At 46.3% G+C, this 22467-nt stretch overlaps 1 protein-coding gene across 4 annotated transcripts in view; it reads left to right on the top strand.

The window, feature by feature from the left end:
• The window catches only part of HDAC5 (histone deacetylase 5), a 196839-nt gene that overhangs the window by 133211 nt on the left and 41161 nt on the right, over nucleotides 1–22467 (top strand). For 3 of the 4 annotated variants that reach the window (XM_015423183.1, XM_015423184.1, XM_015423181.1), the window contains 5 exons: nucleotides 496–613; nucleotides 3441–3571; nucleotides 6099–6230; nucleotides 9887–9999; nucleotides 20984–21118. In XM_015423183.1, the coding sequence (XP_015278669.1) occupies nucleotides 496–613; nucleotides 3441–3571; nucleotides 6099–6230; nucleotides 9887–9999; nucleotides 20984–21118 (629 nt within the window). The remainder of the gene's footprint in view (nucleotides 1–495; nucleotides 614–3440; nucleotides 3572–6098; nucleotides 6231–9886; nucleotides 10000–20983; nucleotides 21119–22467) is intronic. The other variant, XM_015423182.1, reaches the window with a different exon arrangement.

The raw sequence follows: 22467 nt of genomic DNA, 5'->3' as shown, positions 1-22467 counted from the left end.
TACTGACTAGACACTCCAGGGTGAGGTGGTATCTAGCTGTGCCCATTTACAGTGGCCCATGGGATTGTTCTGTATGTCTAAATACTGTACATTTGATGCATCACAAACAATGAAGCTTGGTCAGTGGAACTTCAGTAACCCAGTCACAAAGATTGCCTCCAAAGCTAGGAGCAAGGACATGTCCTCTCCACCCATGTCCTTGGCTGAGTTGAAGCTGATTCCGTATTCAAGGATAGCCTGAAAGGATCAGATGGGAGGGGGGAATATACACTCCATTGGTATGAAACATTGCACGTTAAGGAATGTTGAGACAGAACCCGTTTTTGCTGTAAGAACATTCGCTGTTCTTTTTGCAAGGGGCAAGGTGTGGAAGTTGGTAGGATGTTTTCTGGAATTTTAAGAGAGCCCATCTGTGCTTGGAGGGCACACTTCCCACTGCTGGCTCAGCCTACATGTTTGCTGCCCGACATTCTTTTCTCCCTTCGTCTTCCACAGGTGCCATCGCCAGCACCGAAGTGAAGCTGAAACTTCAGGAGTTCCTTCTCAGCAAGTCAAAAGAGCCTGGTGCACTGGGCGGCTTGAACCATTCCCTCCCTCAGCACCCAAAATGCTGGTAAGCTTCACATTTGGAATTTACATGGCTTCTGGGATTTACAGGGCTTCAGTGGAGTTGAGTTTCAGCCTTGAAATGAGTGAAGTAATCAGGGAGAAAAGGGTGGCTCAGAGCATGGGCCAAAATCTGAGGTTCGCTTCCTCTTGCCCACCTGTGGTTAGGAAGTAGCTCTTAAACGTGAGAGTATGTGTCTGTACCCATGGCACCTGCCTGTTGCATAAATTAACCAGTGTTTGTGTACATTTTGGTCTGAGTCTTTATATCTTAGCTGGGGCGAATAGTCTTACTCAGAACCCTTCTGTAACTTCCTTGATTGTGAGTACAGTATAAATGTGGATGGTAAACTTGAGAGCCAGTGGGGTGTAGTCGTTAGAAAGTCAGATGAGATAGGGGAGACCCTTGGTTCACATCCTCACTCAGTAGTGAAACTGGGTGATTGTCCTGTCTCATCTGAAGCTGCCTCATAGGGTTGTTGTGTGGAGAATACTTACTCCTCCTCTTGATACTTTGCACCAACAGCCCCAGATGATAAGGCCTCGTCTGAGGCATTTCTTCTCTCCTCGAACCCCTGCTCTTGTTGAAGGTTCTTTCTGCAAAATAATCATTCATGAAAGAAACTCCTGTTAATACTTCTACCTGGGGAGAGGATGGTTGTTTGAAAATAAGTAAAGGTATCCTTGGAAAGGCTCAGAAAGGGCTGTCAGCCCTGTGGTGGAAACTGCGGGCTCTCTCTCAAAACTTGGCCTATAGCCTCACAGTTTACTATAGTTGAGACGGAGCCAACGAGGATGTACCGGTGCCTTCCAAAGCAATGGTGTTGTGGCTGGGAAAGGAAGATCACATTTCCTGTTCCTCCACAGCTCTGTATTATCAGAAACAGAATATTTATATGTGCACAGAATATACAGAAATGCACACGCTTGAGGAAGGTGAGGATGTGAAAGATTCTATTTTGGGCAAAAGAGATACGCTGGGGAAAGGATGTGTGTCATATCAGCTGGATCTCTCTCAAAGCAACGGCTAGGAGCACCTCACTCTTCCAGTGTAATTGGGGATGCATACAAAAGACAACTTCATTTTTTTTTGTTTTACTCTGGGTTAACCTATCCAGAATAATGATCACAAGTTTGGTTCCGTATTCAGTGACTAAGGACACATGCTAAAGTGACTAGTAAATGCTAATTACTTCCAGAGCAGTAGACGTTTTATTCTCCTGCAGCAAAAAACTAGTGAGTCTTGCGGTGCCTTAAATACTTCGGCTGAAGCAAGACCTAGCCCACAAAAGTTTATGCAGCAGTAAATATCTTTAAAAGGTACCACAAGACTCTCTTTAATTCGCTATTTATCTATCCTACCACATTTTAAACCCACACACAGGTCTCTCCTTTTATATTGAAATAACCAGTCTGGGGGCCTCAGGCCCATAGCTGGAGCACGTGCACTGGTTCCCCACAAGAAACATCCATTAAAATCTTCCTCAACCTTTGAGCCTTTTTTGTATGTGAGAGAGAGTGCAGAACATTGTCTTCTGCTAGACTGTCCCATACCTCTTCTCCACCTTTGTCTTTCTTAGTATCTTTCATGGTTGTCAAGTTAAGATTAACAGTGGAAGGCACTCTTGTTTTTTTCTGCTTTCCCCCTGACTTTGAGGACTGTAAAACTGTGATATTGTCTTTTGTAGGCTGTGTTTGGCCTCTGGTTCTTTTGTTGTCCCACCTGCAAGCTACTAGCCTCTTAATAACTCACTGAATTTCCTGAGCTTGCCTGAGACGGGTAATCTATTTAGACTGCAGCTTAGGACAGATCCCATATGGGCCGCTATTCCCTCCCCCGCCTGCCTTCTCTATTATTAACCATCGTTATTCTTACCTAGCACTTGGATCATCTCCTATGTCACGTCCCCCAATCTCTTTAACCCACATTAAAGAATAGAAATCTGAACTGTCCGTTCAGCTTTGTGGAAGCCTGAAAAGCATATAGACTCCGCCCTCAACCACAATTCCGGCTAATCTCCTATTAATTTTATCTTAAGTTCTGCAGGGCCTGCAAAGCAGAGCTCTTCCGTTTTGCTTTTCATCAATCAGGTCTATTTATATGGGCTGCCTTTTAGTTTTATTTGTATTATGTTTTTAATTGACACCTGCTAATTTTTAAGCTGTTGTTAGCCATCTTGAGACCGTTTGGCAGTGAGAGGCGGCATATAAATTTAATAATTATTATATTATATTAATTTATTTAAAATGTTTGTTAGCTACCTTTCTTCCTTACAGAGCTCAAGGCAGCTTACAACTTAGATAAAATACATGAAATACATTAAAAACATAAAACCCAAAATTTAAAATCACAACACAGAACTGCTAGGAAACTTAACCAAATGCGGTCCTAAATAAAACTGTCCTCAACTGCTTCCTAAAGATCGAAAGTGAGGGGGGGGGCAGGAGCGCCTCCCTGGGGAGGTTATTCCATAATTGTGGGGCTGCCACTGAAAAGGCCCTCTCATGTACCCACCAATTGAGCTTCTTTGATTGATGGGACAGTTAGGAGGGCCTCTCCCCTGTGATCTTAATTCCCGGGCAGGGAAATATGGGACAAGGTGGTCCTTCAGTTACACCGTCCCCAAGATCAAAGCCAACAGCTTGAACTGGGCTTATAAGTAGATCAGTAGCCAGTGTAATTGCTGTAATATCAGGGCCACATGCTCCTGATAGCTGGCCCCAACCAGCAGTTTAAAAGACATTTGTAAAGACTTGTCCATTCTTCATTTCTGTCCACTGGATCTGCTAACCAATACAGTCGTATTGGTCATTTTCCTTCCATGTTTCTGCAGGGGGGCTCACCATACCTCATTGGACCAGAGTTCTCCTCCCCAGACAGGAAGTCCGGGAACACCACCCTCTTGCAAACTACCTTTACTCGGCACTTACGACAGCAGAGATGACTTTCCACTCCGGAAAACTGGTCAGTAGATGCCACTGATGGTGGAACAAACAGGAAAAACTGGGCTGGGGTAGAAGGAGGTCCTGCATTGCATGCTGGGTGGGGAAGTGCTTGGGGGGGGGGGCATTCTCTTTTAAGGTGTATCAGCTTGTAAAGACCAGGGATGTGTGTCTTCACTTGGAGACGTAGAGACGAAAGGGGGGCTCTCGTTAGTAATATTATTGATAAGGTTTGCAGATGTTCTGTTGCTAATTGAAATGAGGCTCTTGTGCAAAAACTCATTTTCTGTGGAACTTCGTTAAGATAAAGCATTCTGCATTTAGCCTTGGCTGAGCTCCTTGCTAGGGTTCTTGTGCAAATAGGATTAGTAAGGCCAACCGCGTCGGCAAGCGTTGCCATTTTAGATGCAACTAGAGCTTCTTTGCAAAAGATCAGCTATTGGCATGTTAACGTCTGGCGTGCAGTAGGTGTGCGGTCGCCAGCTACAGACTGGGAAATACCGGAAGGTTTTGGGGGGTGGAGCCTGAGGAGGGCAGGGTTTGGGGAAGGGAGGGGCTTTGTTGGGGTATAATGCCATAGAGTTCACCTTCCAAAGCAGCCATTTTCTCCTGGTGAACTGATCTCTGCCGCCTGGAGACCAGTTGTAATCCTAGGAGATCTCCAGATACCACCTGGAGTTTGGCAACCCTTAGTCAGTGCACACACAAGAATAGGGCCTTCTCTGCAACACTACAAAAACTGTGGCGCTCCAGCAGAGCGATCCCCCCCACATCGCCTTCTTTTGCTGACTTTCAGCGTGATTTGAAAACTCTTCTTGTGTCAGTGAGCTTTGGTTTCTATTTAAGTCTGTGGGAAGTTTTTACATCTGCTGCTTTGTGTTGGTTTTTGGTTTGGAGTTCTTTGATGTTCTTATTTCATACAGTGTTTAAATTTATCGTATGCTGCCTTGCAGATCTAGTAATGAATGCAAGGGCAGGGGGGAAAATACTTTAATATCAAATAAATAAATAAAACTAATGTAACAGCACAGCTGCTCCTTGCAAGAGGTTTGCTGTAAACAAGTTTTGTTTTTTTTTTGGGGGGGGGGGGAGCCCAGCTGTCACATGAAACCAGAGCTCCTTTCTAGAACTAAACTTCTTTGGAAATTATTGAAGTATTCTGTGCTTATTGCGTGCTGACCTGCTTTATCAGGCTGGAGCTTTTTTGCTTGCAAATAAAATTCCAAAGGCATTGAGCCTGAATTCAGTGAATCTGAGAGACACAATAAAGATGTTTTGCTTAGCCTCTAATGCATGTCTATGAATGTGATCTGAATGAGAGTTAACAGTAACACACGTGACTTTGCGTAATTTTTGAAGGAGAATGTCTAGTTGAGAAGAAGATAGACTTTCTAATTGCTTGGGCCAGGGGGGGGGGGGAATTTCCACCCTCAGCCCCAGTCCCCTGCCCTTGAGAAAGACTCTGTGGTCTTTACCATAAGGATTAGGGGATATTCCTTGAACATCAAACACCACCAGTGTTCCCTCTGAGCTGAGTTAGTGTGAACTAGCTCACAGTCTTTCAGCCTCCAGCTCACACATTTTTGTCTCGGCTCAGGAAGGATGGCTCCAGAGCAAACTAAATTATTCAGTAGCCAAATCGCCCACTCACAACTTTAATGCCAGTAGCTCACAAAGTAGAATTTTTGCTCACAAGTCTCCCCAGCTTAGAGGGAGCATCGAACACCACCCTCCCCAGGCACTGCCCCTTCCCACAAGTCTGCTAGCATTTGCCAAGACAGTGTTGGAAACCTTAGAAGAAGATGAGGCCTGAGATCTTCTAGATGAGGTGGAAAGAAGAATTGACATCAAAGTTGTCCAGTATAGCTGGGAAGATATAGGCTGTGCTGTGATCAATGTTCCCTCTAAACTGTGGAGTCTTGTGAGCAAAAAATCTACTTTGTGAGCTACTGGCATTAAAGTTGTGAGCAAAAGATTTGGCTGCTGCATGAATTAGTTTGCTCTGGAGCCATCCTTCCTGAGCTGAGACAAAAATGTGTGAGCCGGAGGCTAAAAAACTGTGAGCTAGCTCACACTAACTCAGCTTAGAGGGAACACTGGCTGTGATTCCAGCATGTACACAGTTTTGCACAGGGAATGAATTGTGAAAAGGCTATATAAAGGGGAACTTCTGGGTATGTGAAGATCATTAGCAATTTTAGATATGAATGGGAAACCTCTGCCCGATGTTGGTTTCTGTTAACAGCTTGTTCTTCTAGACCTGCATAGAGCATGACATTACCTCTGTGGGATCTGTGTTGTATCACCAAGCAGTAGGTTGCCACTGTAGACTAGGCTGGCCACTATGAGGTAGGGCTGTTCTCGGAAATGTGTTCCTTCAGTTTAAAGAGGCTTGATGTCTCCATTGGGAACGTGAGTGACTAGTATCAGTGCAAGCATAGTTTGCCTTTCTCTCATCATCTTCACCTTCGCCAGTCTGCCTGGCCAACAACCTGGCTGTTTCTTTGGCTTGTCTTCTCATTGGCCCCCATTGGCCCCTTTCATTCCAGCATCAGAACCCAACTTAAAAGTGCGGTCACGGTTAAAACAGAAGGTTGCGGAGAGGCGGAGCAGCCCCTTGCTGCGGAGGAAAGATGGGACCGTCATCAGCACCTTCAAAAAGCGAGCAATCGAAATCACAGGTGAGAGGAAGGAAGCCTGGCTGGGGAAGAAACAGCTAGGCTGGGGTAATGGGTAGGGATGGGAGCAGGGCTATTTTTGGGCAGGAACGCACAGGAACGGAGTTCCAGCTGGCTCCCGAGTTGGCCACACCCAGCAGGAACTCATTAGCATAATAGGCCACACCCAACAGCAGAAACTCATTAGAATTGGCTACATTAGGGGTGTGTGGCCTAACATGCAAAGGAGTTCCTGCTACAAAAAAACTCTCTGGGTTTTGACAACAAAGTAAACAGAATAAGAAGCAAAAGGTGGGTGTGGCTGGATGACCACACTTCTGGTAACATGGGGTTTGTGGCCTAATATGCTAATGTGCTGTGCTGTCAAGGGTGTGGCCTAATATGCTAATGCGTGTCTGCTGTTGGGTGTGGCCTATTATGCTAATGAGTTCCTGCTGGGCTTTTTCTACAAAAAAAGCCCTGGATGGGAGTATATGCACCCAAAATCAGTAGGCATGAATGAGATTACAATTCTCCTCCCTTGGGTTCCCTCTGCAACTGGGCCTCCTGCTTCTGCATTCCCATTATCTAGGTAAATCTGGGATGTGTTTGCTGAGATAACATCTAGTTAGACTCTCAGAAAGCTACTTCGCGGTAAAGGCAGGTGTACCTGTGAAAAGTACCAGGAGTGGGTTGTTCGGCTGGCAAGAATGCTCTGCTTCTCCCGTTCCCTGGTTTATTTGGCCTGTAAGGTTTTTACAGTGTTTTAAAACTCTTTATACTCTGTTCAGAAAGGAGGAAGTTGGCTTCGTGGTTGATACAAAGACCAGCCAATCACAGCTCTGTGCTGAAAAAGCAAGAAGTGAATTTGTAACTGATACAAGGACTGGCCAGTCACCACTATCACAGTTCTTTGGAAATGCGGGGAAGGAAGAGGAGGGGCGTAGCTTCATGACTGACATGAAGGGTAGCCAATCAGTGTGGTGTTTCTGCTAAAACCCACCAGAATAATTTCCTCCTGATCTCAATCCTGGTGAGAAGGCTATTCGTGTAGATATCCAAAAAGTTAATGAATATTCCTTTCTCTACCCGGCTCACTGTTGAAGCTATCTATATCTGTCTTTATACTCAGTTTTTCCTCAGAAAATAGTCGCTGATGGGCGCACATACCCTCAACGTCAGCTGGAAGCAGGGGTCATTTTGTAGAAAAAGAGGTGCAGGAGCTCATTCGCATAACTTATTTGCATATGCCACACACCCTGACATCACCGGAAGTGTGTCAGAAGGCAACACCCACCGCTCAGGCTCCACTGGACTGTTTTGGATTGCTAGCTATTTGGGGGGGGGGGGGGGAGGTCTGTCCCCCCCGGACGAGGGAGAGCTTGTACCTGAAGGCAGGCCGGGAGGGGGCCCTCTGCAACTTACCTGGCTGCTTCTTGCTCCTTGTGGCGGGGGGGGCTCTGCAATTTACCTGGCTGCTTCTTGCTCTGACTGAGGGCTTCTGGAAGCAGGGGGCGGGGCTTGTTGCATGTGCCCGCCCCCTGGGCTCTTTACTGCTGGAGCTCCGCTCCTGTGTGCTCCCGCAGGAAATGACCCCTGGTCGGAAGTGACATCACTTCCAGGGTTGCACACAGTCCTGGCCTAAAAATATTCCAGGGGGCACAATGTTTTAAGCTGCTTTGAGTCCCCATTGTGGAGGTGTGTATGTAGAAATAAATGTGTATGTGTAAATAAAGATGGGGAAACACGTAATACTGGTGCCTTGGTGTATATGAAAGCCCTTATGTAAATGACTTGAAAAGAAAGTAACAGCCTAAACTGGGATTAATGTAAAATAGTTATCAGATACTGTTGTGTCACTATGTATCCATCGAAATAAGAAACACCCATTTAAAAAGATTCCTAAAATTCATAGTGGTGACGTGAGGGAGTGTTAGACAAATGAACAACTATCTCAGTAAAGAATGCATTTTCTCTCTCTCTCTCTCTCTCTCTCTCTCTCTCTCTCTCTCTCTCTCTCTCTCTCTCTCTCTCACACACACACACACACACACACACCTTGAGATGAGCTACTGATATTAATCCTGAAGGTCAAAATCTGGCTGGTGGCCATTTTGTTTGTGGGGAAGGGGAGAGGGAGGGTGTATAATCCCAAAACACCTGCTGCTTTTGAGGGAATTTTTTATTTTAGACAGTAAGAGAGGGGGTCAGCTGCTGACTGATTGCTCACTTATATAAATATCCGAGCTTCATTATTGGAAACAGGCATTTTCTATATATTTTTTGTATCTGTGTTTAAATTTCAGTTTATTTGTAGCCAGGATCAGAAGATGACCTGGATGGCTCAGGCTAGCCCAGTCTCATCGGATCTCGGAAGCTAAGCAGGGTCAGCCCTGATTAATGATTTGGATGGGAGGCCACCAAGGAGAAGCCAGGGTTGCTGTACGGAGGGAGGTGATGGCAAAACCACCTCTGTTCATCTCTTGTCTTGAAAACACTATGTGGCTACCGTTAGCCGGTTGTGACTTGACAGCACCTTCCACCAACACAGAAAGATGAATTTGAAATAGCAAATATCAAGGGAGAAAAGTTTTTTTTTTATATAAAAAGAATCTAAATATATTTTCCTCTCAAACGTGAGCCTGACCAAGAACTCAGAATCACAGAACACATTTCTGGGAGTTTTTTGTCATCTGCCTGTGTGTGCAGAAAGCTATGCCTTGCATCTGTACAACTCTTGCCTTTTCTCAAAATGCTGGAAAGCTAAATTTTGTGACTAGAATAGATCAGTAGCTTTCAGACTGTGTTCCCAGGGTACTTGAAGTTCTTTCTCAGCTCATCAGGGGCTCATTAGCAAGAAGACTGGTGATTTCTGGAGGACACTTTGCCCACTGCTGTTGACCTCTTTCTGCTGTCTGGAAGTGTTAGATGAGCTGGCAGCATCCACATACACTGCATGCCATCGAACACTGCCTATAATCCTTTGCAACATGCCAGGGTTCTGTGGTTTACACTTGGATTCCCCACTAAGCAAGATAATGAGAAGTCGAGAGCCAGTGTTATGTACTGGTTAGAGTTTTGGACTAGGTTCTGGGAGACTTGAGGTTCAGATCCCCACTCTTCCACAGAATCCTGCTGGGTGATCCCGGACCAATCAAACACTGTCAGCCTGACCTGCTTCACAGGATTGTTGTGAAGATAAATGAAGAAGAGAAGAATGATGTAAGCTGTTCTGGGGAGAAAGGCAGGGAATAAAGTAAACAAAATAAATGCTGGAAATGTCTTTCTGAAGACAGAAAGTTTGAAAACCACTGGAACCAATTATATAGATATGTGCAGATTATTGTGATTCTGCTTTCCATGCATAATTTGCGCAGACATAGTCTACAGTCCTTTGTAGGCAGGGGAGAATTGGTGTACATGGTGTGGAAGGAGTATCTGTAGAAGCAGAGAAAGCAAGAAGTCTTGGGTCCCCCATAACAATAAGTCTGTTAGTGCTTTTCAAGTCCCATACTTTTTTTGTCCTGAGGACTCGAAACTTGATTTTACTTCAGAATGAAAGCCGGGATTCTTGAGAACCTGCATGCCACCATCTCTTGATTCATCACTGTCTAGCACATCTACTTGAGTACAAAGGCTGATGTATTGGCACCCTCCCTTTTTCTTCCCTCTGCTTGCAGTGTCTTCAATGTGCAACAGTGCCCCTGGGTCTGGCCCTAGCTCCCCAAACAGCTCCAACAGCGCCATCACAGAAAATGGGCTCACTGGCTCTGTGCCCAATATCCATACTGAGGTAAGGCTGACAGAAAAATGGTGTTGCGCCGTTGGCTGTTGTGGCTGTCCTGTCCCCTCTCCTCCCCCACCTCTGTCAGTATGGTTGGTTTTGATGGGCAGCAGCTGTCCGCAATTTCAGGCAGACGCCCTTGCCCAGCCCTGCTGTCCGAGAACCCCTCTAAGCTGTTGACATCAGGGACCGAACCTAGTACCTAGCCTTGTGCATGTGAAGTGTGTGCTCTACCACTGCATTAAAGGCAGAGGGGCAATGCGTGGAAGAGAATTCTGCCATGCTCATTTTAAGGGCTTCTACTGTAGCCCTCACCCCTCACTTTTCTGTCATAAACCTGTACTTTCAGTTTCAGAGACCACCAAGCACTGTTCCACATCTGTGTACTAGATTGGAGAGACAGCTTTCCTTCTAGGGAGCTTGTTCATTGTCCCTAAAAAAAATTAAGTCCTTTGCGAGAAAAGAGAAGGATACGGCCTTTCAAATCTATACAGCTTCTTTTCAAAGCAACAGCTAGCATGAAGGAAAACTATTAGGGCTCAGTATGAAATGCCAGCCTCTACATGCGGGCTAAAAAATGAGTTTGTGGTGGAAAATATCTAAGAGGGCGGGGTGGGGGGGGGGAATCCTCCAAATTTAATCTGTCAGCATTATGATGACAGCACTTGGATTCAGATACTTAGGAGAATGTCCAGAAGCAATGAATTCTGGGAATGGCTGCGGTAGCTGTGGGAATCAGAGAGCATCAAAGTGGGATATGACGACTGCCGGCGAGTTTAGCCCCCTGAACCCTCATGGCAAGAAAAAGGGTGTGTTACTAGAGACAGGTGGAAACTGCCACCAAGGGAGAGTTGGTATTCTGTAGTAGTTAGTGTTGGACTAGGATTTGAGAGACCCGGGTTCCAATCATCCCCATTCCGCACAGCTCAGAGCCTGACCCTTGGGCCAGTCAGTCTCTCTCAGCCTCAGCTACCTCACTGGGTTGGTCGTCAGGATAAAAGGATGAAGAGGATGGCTCTGAGCTCGCCAGAGAAAAATGGGATAAAATTGTGCTAAAGGTAAAGGTTCCCTTGCTCGACAGCCAGCCGAATCAGACTCTAGGGTTGCGGTGCTCATCTCCGTTTCAAAGCCGAAGAGCCAGCGCTGTCCGAAGACGTTTCCGTGGTCATGTGGCCGGCATGACTAAACACCGAGGCGCACGGAACGGTGTTACCTTCCCACCGAAGTGGTACCTATTTACCTACTTGCAATTTCTTGCTTTCGAACTGCTAGGTTGGCAGGAGAAAATTGTGCTAGGCAGACATTTATTTTTAATACTGTACTTAACGTATCTTTGTCCTATTTATCAGTCCCCAGAAGTACCCTCAAGGCAGAGAGGATATGACTGTAGTCCGTGTTGGGGAAGGACAGCATCTCTGAAGGGCCCACCCGCTGTAAAGCGCTTGGTTCTTTGAGAAAGGCTTTCTGCAGGCTTGTGGGGGTTACTGGGTGGGAATGGTTTGGCTCAGCTGGGAGCTGGGAGCTCAGTCAGAAGAGAGTGGTTCTGTGAGGGAGGTGGAAGGGGGAGCAAGGAGATTGGGGAGAAGGCTGCGGTTCTTCTTGTCTCAGGCACCCTGCTGGCTCCTCCTCTCTGCATTTCTCATTTTTCCGGTGGCATGATCTCATTTGCACACTATCTTTTCATTAACATGCCACACGTTATAAAAGGAAAAGGTGTGTGTGTGGCTGGACACTGCCTTTGGATTGGAAGGGCTAAGGAAGTGAAGATCGTAAGTATTAAGGTGTGGGGCCAGGGTTTCTAGCGTATGCTAACGTTTCCCAGTGCTGAGGTTTGGCTCAGAGGTAGAGAGCCAGTGTCGTATAGTGGTTAAGAGTGGCGGACTCTAGTCTGGAGAACCAGGTTCGATCCCCCACTCTTCCACTTGAAGCCAGTTGGGTGACCTTGAGTCAGTCACAGTTTTCTCAGCCCAAAAAGATAAACCTAGCTTCATGCCGCCAGACAACCTTTGGATCTCCTGGCTATACTGCACCCACTGCCATACAGTAATTAATTAACTAGGGGTAGCAGGAGGCCTCCCAGTACCTGCCCTTACTGCCTGCTGGCACCTTAGATAATGGCAGGAGGAAATGGGGGAGGGGGCAGCAGCATCACCAGCCCCCCCCATTTCTTCTGGGAGGGGTTTGCCAGCTGCGGCCTAGCAGCCTTAGGTTTGGCAGTGGCCTTCTTTTGCTCCTGCACCTGATGGAAGTACTCTCAATTTACCTTCACTTCCCACAAGTGAAGGGAGATCTCAAGCATTTCGAGTAACAGAGGAAGAATTATTTATTTATTTATTTATTAGATTTATATCCCGCCCTCCCCAAACGGGCTCAGGGCGGCAGAAAGGGGACAGAATCTGAGTGCTGTGTGTGAAGATTTTAAAAACATGTTTGATGAAGTGTGATTTCTCATATTTCTGCTTATAAAACAGAACACTTTCACAAAATAGTAAAATGTTTGTTGGGGTGGCAAAGGGAGAGGAGATATCTCTTGACAGAGAGCAGTGTGGTATCTGGAAGTATGTCTCTGGAAGACTCCAGGTTTGAACCCCTACTCATCCCATGGAAGTTTGCTGGGTGATCTTGGGCCAGTCACATTCTCTCAGCTTAATCAGCCTCACAGGGTTGTTGTGAGGATAAAATGGAGGAGAGGACGTAAGCCGATTTGGGTCCTCATTGGGGAGAAAGGCAAGGTACAAATGAATTAAATAAATAAAAATTGCTTGTCACTGTGTATAGATTCGGGGGGGGGGGGATTAAATGAGTACATAAGGGCTTTCAGCCTGTAGTTGTGCAAAAGGGAATGTGCATAGAATTATTTTGCAAAATTATATGGGCATGAGGTTGACTTGGTAAGCAACAATCTCCCGAAAGGGGTGGGAACTGGTCAGTTCACTTTGGGAGGGTTAACTGGTCAGGCTTCCTGAGCAGAAGAGACAGATGAGTAGGGCACCCTCTGCCCTACCTTTTTTCAAAGCAAAACAATGCAGAATAATTGCAACTTTTCTTCTGGGGATGGGGAATGGCGGCAGCACCCAGATGGTTTCCTGAATGGCACAGGAGGCAAGTTGTGCAGTGCTGAACCTAATATGCAAGTAAAGTGCTTGTTTGGAAATTGTCGTTGTGGTTGCGTTCAGAGTGTGAACGCGCACAACTGTGGGAGACGAACATGTTTATCTTGCGCATGAATGGCTGAGTGTGTCTGCGCGTCACTGAGGTTTAGGAACGGACAGATGCAGAAGAGCTCTGACAGCAAACAAAAAGTGCTTGTAATGACATTTCCTGGTTGCTGGGGGGTGACTCATGGAAGGGGAGGGGGGTCCTTTGGTGAGCTCAGACTTTTTTTAGTTTATTGTTAGTCATGTTTCTGAAAAGGCAGGGTTTTTGTGTCTCAGGTTAAGATGCCACTATTTAAAAACACAGACACAAACATTCATAAATGCAAAGAGCCTTGACCAGACATACCAAGTCAATGGTATATGGTAACAACAGTCACAAATTGAATTAGCACTTAGGAATAGTTAGCTTTCATGAAAGAGGCAGTGTGATGTAATGCAGTGATTCGACTGCTGGAGACCTGAGTTCAAGTACTTCCTCTGCCACAAAGCGTACCGGATGACCTTGGGCCACTCATTTTCTTTGTGTAGCCTACGTCACAGGGATGATGTGAAGATAAAAATCAGAGGAAGAGAGAACCATATAGGGGAGGGGCTGTGGCTGGGTGGTAGAGCATCTGCTTGGCACGCAGAAGGTCCCAGGTCCAATCCCCAACTTCCCCAGTTAAAAGGATCAGGTAGTAGGTGATGTGAGGACTTCCATTTGAGATCCTCCAGAGCCTCTTCTCGTCAGAGTAGGCAATGCTGACCTTGATAGACCCGTAGTCTGACTCTATAAAGCAGCCCCAGGTCCTGAGATGTGGCTTGGTACCAGAACATCTGCCTTGGATGCAGAAGGTCCCAGGTTTACTCTCCAGATAAAAGGATCTGATAGTAGATGTGAAGGACCTCTGTCTGAGACCCTAGGCCACCAGTCTAGACCTTGTTAGAACAGAGGTCCGACTCAGAAAAAGGCAGCTTTCAGGTGTTACTACCCTGAGTTCCTTGGAGAAAGGGTGGGTTTAATAGGTGATGATAGACTTGTCACTGTTTTAATTGGATTGTTTAGGCCGTGCTTTCTTCTAGACCCGTAGGCGTTAATGCTCATGCTGGCCACGTTCACACATTAACGCCTCCTTCAATTTAACAAATCCTTAACACCGAAGAGAAGTTCAGTTGATGAGGCCAAGAGTACAGGGTTCTTTTCTGAGAGGAGTACGTCCTTCTACTCCTGAACAGTTTGTTCGTGTGAATACTGTCAGAGGTGCCTGGTGACAGTCTTCCTCATCTCGCCTCAGGCCACAACACAGAAAGAGGTTATTTTCTCTTTGGAAAACAAAAGCGCTGGAATGTCTTTGTGTGATTTTAAGTGAGCACAATACTCATTCTGGGGTGGGGGGAGGTCAGAGTTTGGACTCTTTGTTGTCTCATTCACAGTGTGATCCTTCCCATCTTGACGTCTGCAGGCCTGCGCTGGAAACCAGAAGGGCATGTAATTACCTCCCATATGGCCTGGCCACCCTTTCCTCCCCTTCACATAGATCTAGCAGGCTTCTGAGAGAGATGTCCTCTTGGTGAAAGAGAGAGGGCCATCTTCTGGCCAGTGCTGTCTTAGCATGTCCTGGTGAACAACATCTCCTACTTTCAGCACCTCTTCTCTGCCCAATTAAACTAACTTTTTTTTTTAATGTTACAGAATGGCTGCCAGAGTGGTATGGTCTAAACTGAGACTGTGGGCTTAGCTGTTTTCTTAATAGAACCCCCCCCCCCCCAAGCTATTAATCTTGGTAGAGGGAAAAAAATGGCACAAAGTTTGTACCTGTCCTTTTTTCCTGAGAACAACTACAAGCAGGTGCAGGGGACATTTTTACTAGGAAAATGGTATTGGGAAGAAGGGATCTGCTGTATTCATGGTCTGGTCATGGTCCACTCGCCTGGCTTATGTTATATATGGTTGAGTCCTGGATCTGTTGGAAAGGTGTTTTTGAAAAATCCCACCAGAACCTCATCTCCAACATAAGCCTAAGCCAGGATCAGTTCACACATCAGGTCTGTCTAATGCAGTGCTAGACAGTCATTGTGGTGTAATGGGCTAGACTGTTGAACTAGGATCTGGGAGACCCAGGTTCAGATCCCCAGTCTGTCATGGAAGCCTGCTAGGTGATCTTGGGCCAGTCAAATACTCTTAGTGTAATCTACCTCACAGGGTTGTTGTGAAGATAAAATGCAGGAGAGGAAACCAATGTAAACTGCCTTGGATTATTTGCATTAGGTTCTCTGAAAACTGCAGTACAAACCTAGTCAAGAGAAGAAAAAACCTTGATAGAGGCATACTAGTACCCAAAAATTGGTACAGAACTGGTCCCAAAGAATGAACATGAAACCCTTCTTCTGTATCTCAGTCTTGAATGCACCATGTCATGTTGTCCCCCTTAGATTTACTCCCAAACTGAAGCCAGTTGGTAGTAAAAGATTCCCATCAAACATCCGAAAATATGAGGACCCCCAATGGTAGGGTAACTAACATAGTTATAGTCTTATATCCAGGTGAATACAATCAACTGTGCAATGCCAAGCAATGTTACTTCCTTCTAAGTCTATGGACTTTCAGTGGACTTAAAGGGGCATAACTCTACTTACCCTGACAAAGTAGCTGTTCGAAAGCATGAAATTGCAAGTAGATAAATAGGTACCGCTTCGGTGGGAAGTTAACAGCATTCCATGCACCTTGGCATTTAGTTATGCTGGCCACATAACCACGGAAATGTCTTCGGACAGCGCTGGCTCTTCGGCTTGGAAACGGAGATGAGCATTGCCCCCAAGAGTTGGATTCAACTAACTTTCAAGTAGGGGTGTGCAGGGGGGAAAATTCAGTCTTTTCGGATTCTGGTATAATAAAGCTGAATTTTTCGGTATTCCTGAAAATTTTCGGCTCCATTATATCCTATGGGGCCATTGTAGTCAATGGCAAAAATCTTCTAACCAGGGGGCTGGGGGGGGGGAAGGGGGTTTGAGGTAGAGGCACCAAATTTGTACTGTAGCTTGTGGAGCCTCTCCCCAAAAGAACCCCAAGTTTGGAAAAGGTTGGACCAGGGGCCCTAATTCTAGGGGCATCCAAAGAAGGTGCCCCCAATCCTCCATTGTTTCCTATGGAAGGGGGAAAAGGCAGGCAGCAGTGTCTCCCGAGAACCTCTGCACTAGAAAGTAAGTGAGGTGTGGTGGAGTGAGAAGGCATGTTTGCAAGGCCAGCAGCAGAACCAGTGCAATGTGCCCACCAGAACCAGTGCCACTGTAGCAGTCAGTGCCCAAACCCAACAGGACTCAGGTCAATCTGAGGATATCTGCAGTATAAAAGGGCAGGAAAGAGACAAAAACAGCAGGGAAAAGAAGGTAAGTGGAGCCCTTTAAAGTTTAAAGCCTCCCAGAGCCTGAAAAAGCCGAAAAACCCCAAATATTTTCGGGGGGGTTCGGCATTCAGTATTCGGCAGCCAAATCAGATCAGGGAATCTGATTCAGTATGCCGAATACCAAAAGAAATGCTGAAAAGGCATTTTTCGGGGTTTTTTTTGTTGTTGTTTGGCTTTACCCAATGCACACCCCTACTTTCAAGCAAGGGGAACTTTTACCTTTCTAACTCTACTTAAGATGGCACTGTAACTCTCCCAGCAGGATTCCTTCTTATGTGATAGGGCAAGGCTCATGCTTTAATCGCAGTGATTTTTGCTCAATCCAGTGAATCAGATGTGAAATTCACTTTCTTATTACTGTGGATTTAACACAGGAGTCCCACAAAAATGCTGTTGTCTACTCTAAGCAGCTGCTGTTCTCCACGGCCTCAGGTGGAGGTCTTTCACACTATCTCCTACTTGATCCTTTTAAATGGAGATGCTGGGGAGGGGGTGTTGAACCTGGAACCTTTATAAAATTTTTGTAGATGGTTCCATCAGCATACCATTAGCACTTTGCAGAGTTTCCGAATTACTTATAAATGACTAATGAAGTTTCCCATAACAGGGCGAGTATCTTTTGTTAAAAGACCGAATGCATCTTCTGACACCTGAAAGACTAAACACATTTATCATATGGCATAAGCTTTTGTGAACCAGGGCTCACTTTGTGAGGCTCTTAACAAAGCAGGCTGCTGCTCACAAAAGCTGATGCTGTAATAAATGTGTTTAGTCTTTAAGGTGCTACAAAAGTCTCTTATTATTTTGGCTGCAGCAGACTAACATCCCTCTAGAATTTATCTTTTCATTAGAGAGGCTGGTGCATGTTTTGTAGCTTACAGCTAAGTTTCTTCTTTTTTCTTTTGTTTTTGTGTCTAAAGAATCGGGCTCGAGGGTTAAAAAATCTGGCACACCTAGTGCATTTACAAGCTCAGCATATTAATTCCCATCTTAACATTCTTTTTAAAGCAACGTTTGCATGCTTGTCATTTTTTTGTTGCGTTTGCTCAAGGCCAATAAAACCCATCTCTGGCCAGTTGCAAAGCTTGTCCATCCCACAGTGACCCATTTGATCATGGGTTCCTCCATGGCCTCTTCTTGCTGGTGTAAAGCTTCTGTAGCTGCTTTATCAGTTTTTGTCATGATAACGTTTGTCACAGTTTTGCAATCCGAAGGGCTAATGCCTAGAAACTAGAATTTTTCTTCTAAATTGTGCATTCTCAAGCCCTGAACAAAACCGTTGGCTCAGTAGGTTTTCCTTAGATTCCACAATACACCATAGTTAATTTAAACTATGGCTTGTGCCACAAATTCTGATTAATCTACCAGAAACCCAGGTTTGTCCCTCAGCCCTGCTCCTTTTCTCTTCTCTTTCCTGGGAGGAAGGATATCCACTCTGTCCTTGTCATGGACTCCTCATTGTTGGGCAAAGAGGCCAAAGACTCAGATGAGGAGGCAGCTGAGCACCTGAAACCGTCACACAATGAACTAGTCGAGATACCTCCAGGAGCCCCCACTGATGTACATAAGGACCCCCAGGAGTCAACCTTTCCCCCTTAGATACAGGCCTGCCTTCTGATTCAGACTCTTAGCCTTCCACCCCAGAGCCTGCTGCAACACCTGAGATCTCTCCCCAGCTCAAGCCCCATAAAGGCCTTCAGGCCCTAAGAACCACACCAACCCTGTCAGAGTGCCATACCCAGGTGCAGTACCTTTAAGAACTATTAGCCTGCTCTTGGAGGGGGACATGGCTTGTCTCTCCATCTCCTTGTGAGAGTATTGAAGGCTTTAGTACAGCCTCAGATTTTTCTGTAAGAACATAGGTTATATAGTAACTGTTGGTTTCAGCCCCAATAACCTGACTTTGGGCCTCATTCTCAAGTGGGACAGTTCTGCGGTCAAGCAGTCTGGTCACAAGGGACAGTGAACCTCAGCAAACCATGGTAGGTGAGGGCAGGCTCCATAACAAACTACAATCAGTATAAATTGTGCTTAATAGGTCCTACTTTGGAGTCCTGCTTCAGTGCCAACCAACCCCAGTCCCGTTTGTTTGGACTGTTTGAATTCGGGCATCATAACTAACTGGGACTTGATCAAAACTGTGGTTTGGAAACAATACGCTTATTGTGATAACTGAAGTCAGCCATTGTTTGTGAATTTGGTGGTTGCATTCCCTGATTCTTGTTTCACACAGTGCTCATGGTGAATTTTTTGCTGCACAAACTGGGCTTGGACAGTTGCTTTGCTGACTCTTCTATTCTTGGTGTTCTGCTCTTGAGAATAGTGTTGAGCTCCAGAAAGGAAAAAAAAAAAGACATTTTTGACAATACCTTCAGCTTGTTTTATGCCCTCTTCATCTTGCGCTGGACTGCCACTGTGTATCCTTGAGAAGGCATCTGCAGTTCTGTTGGCTTTGCCAAATCTATAAACAATATCAAAGTTACATAAGGACAAATTTGTCTGCTGTTTACACAGTCCAAATAGGTCACCCGCTACGGAATATTAATAAAAAGACCCAGATGAGACATTGCTTTACGTAAATGCTGGAGTATGAAGTCGAGGGTCTAGAAACTGTGAGTACATCTGGCACAGTTGCACTCAGATTCAGATAGGATACAGAGCGGTTGAGAGCCTGTGAAGTAAAGGACTGGGGAGACCTTGATCCAAGTCCCCACTTAGCTATAGAGACTCATTGGGTGACCTTGAGCTAGTCACACTCTCTCTGCCTGTCCCAGGGGTCCTCAAAATGGTGACTGGCAAGTGTTTTTAGGAAGTGGGTGGGGCTAGGTGGCACTTTTGCCCAGCAGCCCTTCTGATTGGCCATTGGAGATTTGATTGGCTGTGCAGGCTTTTTTAAAAAAACTTGTTTTGGCAGCAACTGCCACCAGAGCACGAGGATCTTCACTGTGACTGAAGGTAAGCCACAGCAGCCATTTTATGACTGGCCCACCTTCCGTGGCAGCCATTTTGTGGCTGCACCCACCATGCTATGTCAGAGTTCCAAAGGTCCCCACGGGCTCAAAAAGACTGGAGACCCCTGGCCTATCCTAACCCTTGCGGTGGTTGTTTGGATAAGATAAAATGGAGAAGACAAGAATACGGTATGTGGCCATGAATTCCTCGGAGGAAAGGGGAGAGAAAAATGTAGCGGTCAGAATTGTCTTCCTTGAATGATCAGCGATGGCACAAGTGTAAGGGACTGGGACCCAGATTTTCGTTCTGTTAATGGTTGAGCCTTCTGCCATGCAAAGAGCCTTCCTCTTAGTGGAACAGAGCTCTTCTGTCAGAGCAAGGTCACATGCACTGGTGGACATTCCTTGTGTCAGAGGAGGCCTCCACATTTGTGGGGCAGAGGCTGTGCATTTGCTGCTCCTGATGCTGCCTTACTCTGGATGGTGTGGTGATTAGAGTGTCAGACTAGGTCCTGAGAGAGATCTGGGTTCAAATCCCCACTGTGAAATGAAGCTCACTTGATGACAGACCCGTAACGATGGGGGGGCACTTTTGAGGGTGGTGCCCCCCACAGATGACCCCCCAGCCCTCCCATGGGAGCGTGAGACCCCCCCTCTCTCACCCAACCCCCAGGAGCCCCATCCACAAAAGATATGTGCCTACCTGCCTGCACCTGCTTCTGTTCTTTCGGCTCTTTCTGCCTGTTTCAGCGCCTCTTTCTGCTCGCCACCCACTACCCTGTCTGGGCCGGAGGAAGAAAGTAATTCCTGTGAGGCTGTGATCCTGAGCATGAATTTGGCTTGGAAATAGAAATAGATAAGGGGCTTGCTGGCTCCTGCTGGCTCCCTCCCCCTCCTCCCCCAGTCCCCCACAGGCAGTTGCTGCCCCCCTCTTTGCCCTTCCTGGGGAAATTTTCTGGCTATGACCTTGGGTAAGTCACTCAGACTAACCTTCTCCACAGGGTAGTTGTGAAGACAAGAATTTGTAAGGTGGAGAACCGTGTACACTACTTAGATCTCCCCGAAGTTAGGGTGGGATAAAAATGCATGGGTAAGCTTGTCCATGGGGTTGCGAAGAGTCGGACTAGACTGTGCGACTGAACAACAACAAAAAAATCACTGCAGTGGGAACAAAGCCTACCGACTCTTAACTCCTGAATCCGTCGATGCTCTATACTTGCTGGTCCCTTTTGTATTAGCTTTGGCTCTTGAGTGTAAAAGTAAGTCAGTCTTTTAAGTTGCCCCAGGACTTCAGTTTTTCTGTAATAAATAAATCATCGAGCTAACTGTGCTAGTTTTCCCCTGCCTTGTCAGCAGCAACAAACCTAAAAAGCTGAGTGAGCACCCCCCCTTTTTAAAGCAGCTTCTTACAATTCTGTCTCATCTTATTCCTCAACACCCTTCCCATTTCCCTGTCTCCCTGACCTGAATCTCTGTTCCCCCCCCCTTCCCTTTCTTATAGCAGATGCTGCCCCAGCACCGAGCTGTCACAATGGACGGATCAGCTAGCCAGCTCAGTTTATACACTTCTCCGTCTCTGCCTAACATCTCTCTAGGACTACAGGCTACTGTCACGGTGACAAATTCGCACCTCAACGTGAGTAGTACGTGGCTGACTATGAAACCTCATGCAAAACGTTCCATCAGAAATTAGTGTAGAGGCTCAGACTCTTGTCCCCTGTCCCTGTATGTCTACACACACGCGCGCCCATACCCACAGACCTCTTGCTCAACAATGTGTCTTGCACCAGTGGCCAGGCGGACATGGCAGTGCTACAGTGCCACCCTAAGCGTGGTGGTGCTCTCCTAAACCCGTTGACCTCCATAGCCTTAGAAGGGTGTGACCCTGTTTAGGATGGTACATTAATTCCCTGTTGTTAGTTCTTGGCATATGGTGTTTGCAAGTAAATAGGAATTAACTGTATTCAGCACCCGTTGCTGAACCATCCAGTTTTGCTCAGAGCTCACACTCCTTTTGTGGAGTCCTTAGGCAGGCAACTCACGTAGGCGTCAGCTAGAAACAAGGATGTGTTTTTTCTTTAGAACTCTTTGCTTGGATCCACACTCAATTTGCCACTCAAACAAGGCACTTCTGCAGGCATAACAGAAATTTCCTGCCCCACCCCCCAAACAGCCTGCCGATCTCTCAAAAATGCTGCTCCTAGGGCACAGGGGGACCCTCGGGAAAAGCACGAGAGGCAAGTTGGGGGTCTGCACCCGGAAGAGGGAATTGGCAGGAATTACCCCCACACACACCCCATCCATTAGTAGAACGTTTAGTCCAGACCCACCCCTCCCTCTTTCCCCCCCTCACGTTGCAAATTTAATCCACTGTGATTCACGCAATTAATTTGCAAGAATTTATTTATTGAATTTATAGTCTCCCTTTCTCACGGGAGACGCAAAAGTAGATTCCAGGTTATGGAACTGCAGAGCAGACAGATAGTGTAAGACAGTGAGCGGACAGTGCAGTAGGTGCAGGGTTACAGAATTAGAGCACAGTGTGAACGGCAAACGATCTACGGCAAGGGATGCTACAAACAATGCAGAAGTGGATTACAAAGTATATGACAGTGCAGTAGAAGCAAGCAGTACCCGCGGTAATCGTTGAAGCAGATTACGACCCTGTTCCATTATAAAGCTGCTGTCCTGTCCTGTTCTGTTGTGCCACAGTTCTAGTCTCTTTTTGGAAAAAAATGCCCTCTTGTTGAGAGAGAACCCTAATATTTATTTCTCACCTTCACATCTTGCCCTGAAACTTTGTTTCATATTCATAGAAAGTGCCCATTTTATTCTTGCACAACAACCCAGTGAGGGAGGTTAGGCTGATTTGCTTTGCTGGAGCTTCAGTGTCCCAACAGGGATTTGAACCAAAGTCCGGCTGTCTAAGCACTATGTCACGCTGGCTCTCTCTGACTTGCAGGCTGCCAGTTAGCCATTCCTGCT

This window comes from Gekko japonicus, unplaced genomic scaffold (genome assembly GCF_001447785.1).
Source record: "Gekko japonicus isolate JY-2015 unplaced genomic scaffold, Gekko_japonicus_V1.1 scaffold661, whole genome shotgun sequence".
NCBI classification, from domain to species: domain Eukaryota; kingdom Metazoa; phylum Chordata; class Lepidosauria; order Squamata; family Gekkonidae; genus Gekko; species Gekko japonicus.
Note: the sequence above shows the minus strand (reverse complement) of the source record. Positions and strands in the feature narration are given on the sequence as shown.